The following is an 8363-nucleotide window of genomic DNA, read 5'->3' as shown; positions in this document are numbered from 1 at the left end:
GATAGATAAACATTAAAAAACTCCAAAGTTAAAAAATAAAAACAATCGGGAAGGTAAGTGGAGATTTCGCCACATGTGCGGCGATACGGAAAACAATGAGATGACTTTGAGGCGGCGGGCGTAGGAGAGAGAAGATGAATAATTATAAAAAATCCAATCAAACACTCTCTCTCTCTACAGAAGCCGCCCCCGCTACTCATTCTCGGTCACATGGCAGAGTGCGACCGGGGGCTAGAGAAGTTTAGCCCCCCGCTATTTATTCTCGGTCAGGGCGTTCACGTGATGTGCTAGAAATCGCGGAGTTAGGAGGAAATTGTCGGGATTTATGGTTGCCAAATTTAGCCGAGTGTTTATCCGCCAAGTGGCTGACGATTTGGCGAGCATGCGGAGCCCTGATTTGTTTTACGCTCGGCTAAATTGGAGGCGCTAGAAGGACACGTGTCCGGCAACATCAGCCTCCACCACTCCGGTCTATCAATGTAAACCCTAAGGATCGGGCCAAATAAATCGTCACCGCCTCAAAAAGCGCAGTGACTAACCGGGGTTAGACTGCGGTTAAGGGTTAAAAACATGTTCTTGGCTTTTTCCCCTCGCTGCCAAATCCTGTTCGAGTGGCTGTCTCTGTATTTATAGCAGTTTCATGGCGGATGAGTGTTAGTGCTTTAGAAGAAGAAATAATGGTGTGGTTGGGGAAGTAGTAAAGGGATTGTTTTTTGAATTTTGGTTCTCTGTGTGTTGCGGAGAGTTGTAATGGGTTCGCTGGGATGGTCTTTTTTCAGCGATGAAGGGAGTGAATTTCACTCTGGTTCTGATCATGGCGGATTTGGGCCCGGGGAGGGGAATTATGCACCGGAAGGTCCCGTGTTCGAATCCTGCGGAGTTGATTTCTCGAATCTGGTGAGCTCGTGTTCGAGTCCCCGGCTTGAGGACTTGATCGGGGCTTTGCAGAAGTATTTGCCTTCGAATCATGAAGACGAGGACGGATCTTTCCCTTCCGCTGATGCGTATTCCTGTGATGAGTTCAGAATGTATGAGTTTAAGGTCAGGAGGTGTATGAGAGGGAGAAGCCATGACTGGACTGAGTGTCCTTTTGCTCATCCGGGGGAGAAAGCGAGGAGGAGAGATCCTCGAAGGTTTCATTATTCCGGTACGGCGTGTCCGGATTTCAGAAAAGGGAGCTGTAGGAGAGGAGATACCTGTGAATTTGCTCACGGCGTGTTTGAATGCTGGCTTCATCCGGCTCGTTACAGGACTCAGCCGTGTAAAGATGGCCGTAATTGCAAGCGTAGGGTTTGTTTTTTTGCGCATACTCCTGAGCAGCTCCGTCTTTTGCCGTCCATTTCGTCTCCTCAGGCCTCCGGAGGATCTTCGAGGAGCGCTCTGGCCTTGGCTTTGCATGCTTCGGCTGTGAAGAATTCTATATCGGCGTCTTATGACGGTTCTCCGCGGCGTCAGCTTCTGGACGGGCTGGTCGAGAGTTCGAATCACGGTGCCGACTCTGGCTCGCATTATTTCACAAAGGCCATGCTTTCTTCGCCTACTTCGACTCTAGTAGGGCACAGTCACTCTCCTCCGCCATTGTCACCTCCTCTCTCTCCGTCCGTTTCACCGCCTGAGTCTCCCAGCGCTTGGCTCAACTCCGTCAATTCTCTCAACTCTGTTTCTGTCAATGGCCGTGCTTTGAAAGGGTTTCAGAAACCTGTTCTCTCGCCTTCTGCTCTCGCGCAGGTTCAATCTTCTTCCCCCGGGGTCCAGGGTTCGAATCCCCGCCGTCATCATCTCGACAGGGTTGCTTCTATGCCGACGATTACCTTGCCTTCTTCCGGCTCAAGGCATGCCGTTCTTTCAGGACCGTCGTCTCCTGTTGCTCAGAGCACGAAATCCATGGCGGAGCTGATAAATTCTTTGCAAAATTTAGAGCTAAATTCATGGCAGACGGCTCAGATTTCAGGCAACGGCTGCCACGGCTCTCCCCGCGGCTCGAACCTGCGACATTGCGTTACCAGCGGTGGACCGAAATCGAATCACTGCGATCATCTGGCGGATTTCCGGTCAAGTTACGGCGAAAATGCAAATGATCTCAAGCAAGGGTTTGGTGACGAAGTTCAAGCAACTTACGGCGACAATTTGGCCGTCGCCTTTGAAGAACCATTGCAGAGGGTGGAGTCTGGCAGGGATCTGAGGGCAAAGATTTATGGAAAACTGAACAGCCAGATCCAGCAAGAACACCTTCCTTCCGAAGCCTCGCCAGATTTGGGCTGGGTTAATGAGCTCGTCAAGTAGGGTCTTTTTCCAGCACCGTCACTTTTCCTGCTGAAAGCTTCACCAGATTCGTGGCTTGTCAAGTAGGGTTTTACAAAAAATTGAAATTCTTCTGCTAAATTTAGCCGACCTGAGGTACGAGAAAAGAATTTAAAACTTTGATTTTACTGTTTGCGGGGGTTTCAATGGCGGGGATCTGGAACTAAAAAAACTCCAGATTTCTTCTCCGTTTGGCCCTGTTCTAACCGATTCCTTTTGCGAAGGGGATGATGACGAAGATGATCATATATATTTGTACAGAAATGCGTGCATGGCGACATTTTCGATGGATCTGAAACACAATTTGACATAGCTTCTAGTTTTTTGCCCTTTTTTTGTCTGCAGCCATGAATTTTGGCGGAGCGATCAAACGTGGAGTTTGCCTGCCATAGCCAGGTGAAAAACAGATCATACAAACATTTGGCCGAGAGAAATCGGTGTATAATTTTTTTGGTATTGAAGAGCAGAAAAAGAAAGCTCATATATTATTATCATTATTATTGCTGTCGCTTACTAGGACTTAGTATTATTATCATGAATCCTCCACTGTAAATATAGGAGGAGATTAGATTTGGTTTAGTATGCAATTAGGCAATTGATCCTTTACTTATTTTGTAATTGTAATTATGCTATGTGTATAAGCACAAGCATGGTACATACTCTATAGTGCATGCTATTCTATTGTGCATAACAATGCCAAATACTATGAATATTAATGTAATTCCTCATTTTTAAATCGAACCTATGCTTTATTTACCTTAAATGGTATTCGCATAAAATTCCATTTATTCTATATCTCATGATATTTAGATAAAATTTCATTGATTCTAATATCTCCATGATATTTAGATAAAATATTGTTTTGCATCTAAGTACTGATTTATCACACTATCTTGTTGGGATTTCTTAAAAGATTTACTAAAGGTATTGACCTTTATAGTACGGGTTTAAGGCTGGAAATAAAAGCCATAGAGTTTTAAAGTCGGAAGTAAAAATTCATAGAGTTTTAAAGCTGGAAATGACATTGATAACAAATTTGGTTGTTTTGTTCATATTAAAATGAGTGAATATTGTTTTGCATCATTTTTTATGACTGGTCATACTATCTTGTTGGGATTTATTGAAACTTTAATTAGGGGTTTACCCTTAATAGGGTTTTAAAATTTGGACCAAAAGCCCAATAGTTTTAAACTAACAAAAAAATTGATTGATTGTGTTTTGTTCATTTCTTAAAAGTGTAAATATTGTTTTAAAACAACTTGAGTTTTCGCTTTTAAAAGTTACATTTAAAATTGGAGAAAAAGTTGAAAGAATTTTTAAACTAGAATATGGAAATATATTTTTTCATCAATGTCTATCTTGTTGGGATTTATCAAAACTGAATGAAAATAGTCCTCTTTTCAATAATGGTCAATTACTATGCAAATATAAATCATGGTGGAATGTGGGTAATTACTATGCAAATTTAGATCTTGGTGGGATTTTCTATTGTCGTGATAGAAAACTCAAAAATTTCTAATTTTTTTTTTTTTAGTGCGAGGCGATTGTCTCTGTAATTAATTGAATCGAGATCAATTATTAATGATGTAGTGAGAGGTTTGTTTAATATTTAATGAAAGAATTTAGAGGTTTGTTTAACATTTTTAATGGGTAAATAATAAATTGATTTGAAGGGGTTTTTGATTTGATATATTGTAGTTTTACAAAGAAGTTTTGATATATTCGAGGGTCCTAGGTAGAAAATAAAATGGGGATATTTCATGAGTGGACGAAATGATTCTAACGCGTGCGTACAATGGAAGCAAGAGTGACGTGGATAGGTGGTGGGATATTTATCCACTATGGTTTAGTGATAGCATGTGACATTTTAGGGGCTATCAGGTGAGACAAGCATATCTGATTTCATTTGCTGCCTGCATCCTTTGATATTTATATTTTGGGTGTTTTGACAATGTCCCTTTAACACACTCTAGTCTAATTAGGGTTTATTTTTATTAGTTTGACGATGTACACGCACTAATCTAACTAATTAGGGTTTGTTTGTCATTACTCTTGTGGGGTCTATGCCCTAGTTTTGGAATTAATTTAATATTGACCGAGGTTTTACAAGGGTCTTTTTCAGGACTATTTTGAGGAGGGAGTTCAACCTAGGGAAGGTAGAAAAATAAAGGCTTTACCTAAAGCCATGCGTAAATGGTGTTTTTATTCGATTCAATAATCAATGTCAATGGTGGTGAATCTTTACCTCTTGAAGAGGAGAAGGGGGTTGGTGTGAAATGCTTTTGCGATCAAATCTGGTTTTACCTTTTGTGGATGAAATCTAATACGATAGGGACAATGAGAGGGTTATTTTTTTATTTATTTTGTCAAAAAGATTATATTATATTGGGATTAATACATTAATATCTTTTGGAGAGTCTAAATTTAGTTAAGGATTAATTCTCATTAATTAAGGTATTTTATGTCTTTTGAACAACAAAGTTAATTGTTCTATTAGAATTTAATTGTGTCAAATCCATTAACTCATGTTTTATGATTAGTGATTCACAAGAATGTAAATGAATGAAACATTTATTGATCTAGGTGATATTCACAGTGAGACCTACCAAAGGCTTGCCAAATGAATGTAATGTAGTCAATTACGATAAAGACAATTTTACCACTCTTGACAAAAAAAGAACATAGACATCACCAGTAGACTTGGGGTTTAATTAGGTTAGCTCGATATTGAAGGAGACCAAAATTAGGTTAGCTCGATATTGAAGGAGACCAAACAAATGCCATGCGACTCGATATTGAAGGAGACCAAATGAATGCGATGCAGTCAATCATGATAAAGACAATTTAAGACTTGGGGTTTAATTAGGATTAGCTCGATATTAAGGCAAAGGAGAGGGAAAAAGGTACTAGAATTTATGGTTCACATGTTAATAAATAAAAAATATGAGAGGAGGAGAAATATAAAGATGTCATATAAATTGTAGAACATTGCTCTCATGGTTATGTTTCAAATTAGGGTTTAAAATTAGAATTTAGGATAATGTATGTGTGAGATAGAAGTCTATTCAAGATTAATGTTTAAAATTAATTATTGATAAGTAAAAGTCTAGTAAAGATTAGGGTTTGGGATAAGTTTAAGAATAAAGTATAGTTTACATGTGAAATATTTTTAGTAAAAATATAAATATGTAAAGGAGAAGTCCAATTAGGGTTAGGAATATGAGTAGGGCTTATAGTTTACATGCAACATGATTTTTTTTTGGTGAAAATAAATGTGAGATAAAAGTTTTATTTAAGAAGAGGGGCTTATTTTATTTTTTTCCAATTTTTCTAGTTTGATAGTTTTTCTATTTTAATATAAAATAAATTTTCTTCAATTTTAGACAAGAATAGTATTATGAATTAATATTATGATTAAAAATTAAAATTAAGAATATAATTATACTAATATTTATATGTAAAATATAATTTATTTATTTACATAAATAATAAAAATCAATAAATGTGTTGGTAAACTCTGAATTTAGTTTCGTGGATGAAATCTAGGATGATAGCAATATTTTTCACTAATTTAAGGGGCAATACAAAAAGTCTAATTTAAGGAGGATGAGTGACAATGTGGATAGACCACTAAATGATATTACTGTCGGACTTTGGCAAATTAGATAATCTTTATCCCTTCTTCAAACGTATTTTATGCGGTCAATTCGTCTATCATTAGTAAATATTATACTAAATAAAATAATAATAAACATAAATTTATCTGTTAGTTGTTCATTTTATCCATTTCGTTTTTATTTTAAGAGACTAAATTTATTATTTTTGTTTATATTTCGAAAGTAGGATTTTAAGGGACTAATTTATTTTCGACGTTGAATGAGATATATAGTTTATGTGTTGCTTGCATGTTACGAAAAGAGGACTGACTCAACATTTTATGGTCAACTTAACATGCTTTTAGCTACTAATTGCCGTTTCCAAATGTGAATATATAGACTTGAAATTTATTTGAATTCTAAATTTCCCAAGGGGACTTGGTCGCTTATAACAACTGATTTGCTAGTTTGATTTTGATCTAATGATGGCAACAATATGTTTGATTTTTTCAAATCAATTATGGTTAAAGATTTTATTTTGTTTGAGTTAGCCATGAAAATCTGTATTCTTAGTGATTGCTATTTCTTTAAAGATTGGAAATGGTTGTTGCTTTTCATTTTCAACATTTTTTTCTTAAAAAAATTCTATTCAATATTTTTTTCAAACGGAGTTGTAAATTTTCGACTAGAAAGTGGAACAAAAATGACTCCACAAATACGGAGATCTAAAATTGATTTAGACATCCAATTGCTACCTTGAAAAGTTTTACACAACAAGTTGCCTATTGATGATAGACTTAAATTCATTCGAGTTCAGTTTGCTAGTTGCCCCTTTTGTTCAACGAAGAAGAATGTTTGGCAAGGTATTTTTTAGTGGCTAATATTCGTAAATTGGCTAATTTTAGAATTTTTTGGCTAGTAATTTGGCTAATAATTTAAGATTTGATACAACCTAAATCACCATAGTTTTATAAAATTTAGTTACAGAATATTTAAAATCGCTCAATAATTTATTTTATTGAAAAATTTAAACTCAAATATTCGCCACAATATTCATTACATGATTAGATTTGAGTCGCCTAAATATAATATATTAGTGGAGAAGTTAAATTGAATTGACCAATAATTATCATAATTATTAGTTACTTTAGGGATATATCACTAATGCTTAGTCTTCGCTATTGATTTGAAGTATATTTAACAATCCTCATAATATTCCTTGAGGTAAAAAAATGTTCAATTTTGATTTGTAATATTCCATAGTGATTAATGAACTTCCTATTATTATTGAGATTTGTCAATATTTTATACAAAATAATTATGATTCGAAAATAATCGCCAATATTAATCATATTTAGAATAAAAAATTGAGAGATTCGCCAATAGAAATAAACAATTTTTTTCAAAATAATGAAAGATTCGCCAATATTTTATATCTTTTTTTGGAGGCAACTTTCTTAAAGTTTACTCTGATGTTTGGTAGGAATAAAACTTCATTAGATTTAGAATCAAACATTTAGGCTTCAAAGCATTTGTAACTTGAGATTTTGTAACTTGTCAACTATGTAATATTGGTGTCAATTTGTATTTTGTTCTAGTTACGATATGTCTTTGAATTTTGTTCTAGTTACAATATGTCTTTGATGATATATCCTATGTTCAATGTCCTTTATAATTTTGTTGTATAGTGATATGCTATTATTTTCTGCTAGCTCTTGGTGCTATACAAAAAAAGAGTAATTTTTTTCTTTTGAAAAAAATTAGTGTTTTGATTGTTTGATTATAATGCTCTGATTTAAGGTCACATTTCAATCAAATTTTAGTGTTTTTTTTTTTTTTTTAAATATTAAAATTAGCTCATAAATTAATTCATGAGTTCAAAGAAAACATAAAGTCTAGGGACACAAAATAAAAATAAGAAAAATGTAAAATAGAAAGAAAATAATATGCATGTCATTCAATAGAATAAATAGGTATTATGTTTGAGAATATTTAATTTTCTATTTGTGAGATTTTTTAAATTTGTATCCTTCAAAATAAATCTGCAAACGCACACGCACGCATGCGCGCACACACACACGCGCATATCTGTGTGTGTATTGTCAAAGGGTCTTTGGTGTGCTGGTGAAGTGCCCACTAGGGATCAATCAGATGTTGGTTCTTAACCGAAGAGGCTAGCCATAAGACTAAACCTTCAACTAAAAAAGAAGTGTGCAAGTTAATTTCAATAGCCCTTTCTATATGAGTGTTGAGTTATTTCCAATATGTCTTTCTATAAGAGTGGGAGGTGGATATAGAAAAATCAACTCACTATGTAGCTATTTCTTATTACTGGGAGTAAAAATAGTAAAATCAAGAAAGTAGGCTTAAAATAGAAAAAATAATCTCTAAAATTGAGCATCCTTGTATAGGTCTCCTATTAAAGTGTGTGAGTTGAAAATAGAAAATAGAAAAATGTTCTTGAAT

At 35.1% G+C, this 8363-nt stretch overlaps 1 protein-coding gene across 1 annotated transcript; it reads left to right on the top strand.

The window, feature by feature from the left end:
• Positions 1 to 514: 514 nt before the first annotated feature.
• LOC149551053 (uncharacterized) lies at positions 515 to 3064 on the top strand. The gene has a single exon (XM_089786626.1). The coding sequence runs from the start codon at positions 751 to 753 to the stop codon at positions 2281 to 2283; it is 1533 nt and encodes a 510-aa protein (XP_089642752.1). The 5' UTR covers positions 515 to 750; the 3' UTR covers positions 2284 to 3064.
• Positions 3065 to 8363: the final 5299 nt, after the last annotated feature.

Source organism: Cupressus sempervirens, chromosome 6, assembly GCF_028749045.1.
Source record: "Cupressus sempervirens isolate cs-2001-9-10 chromosome 6, ASM2874904v1, whole genome shotgun sequence".
NCBI classification, from domain to species: domain Eukaryota; kingdom Viridiplantae; phylum Streptophyta; class Pinopsida; order Cupressales; family Cupressaceae; genus Cupressus; species Cupressus sempervirens.
The sequence above is the reverse complement of the archived record's forward strand: the minus strand, read 5'-3'. Positions and strand labels throughout refer to the sequence as shown.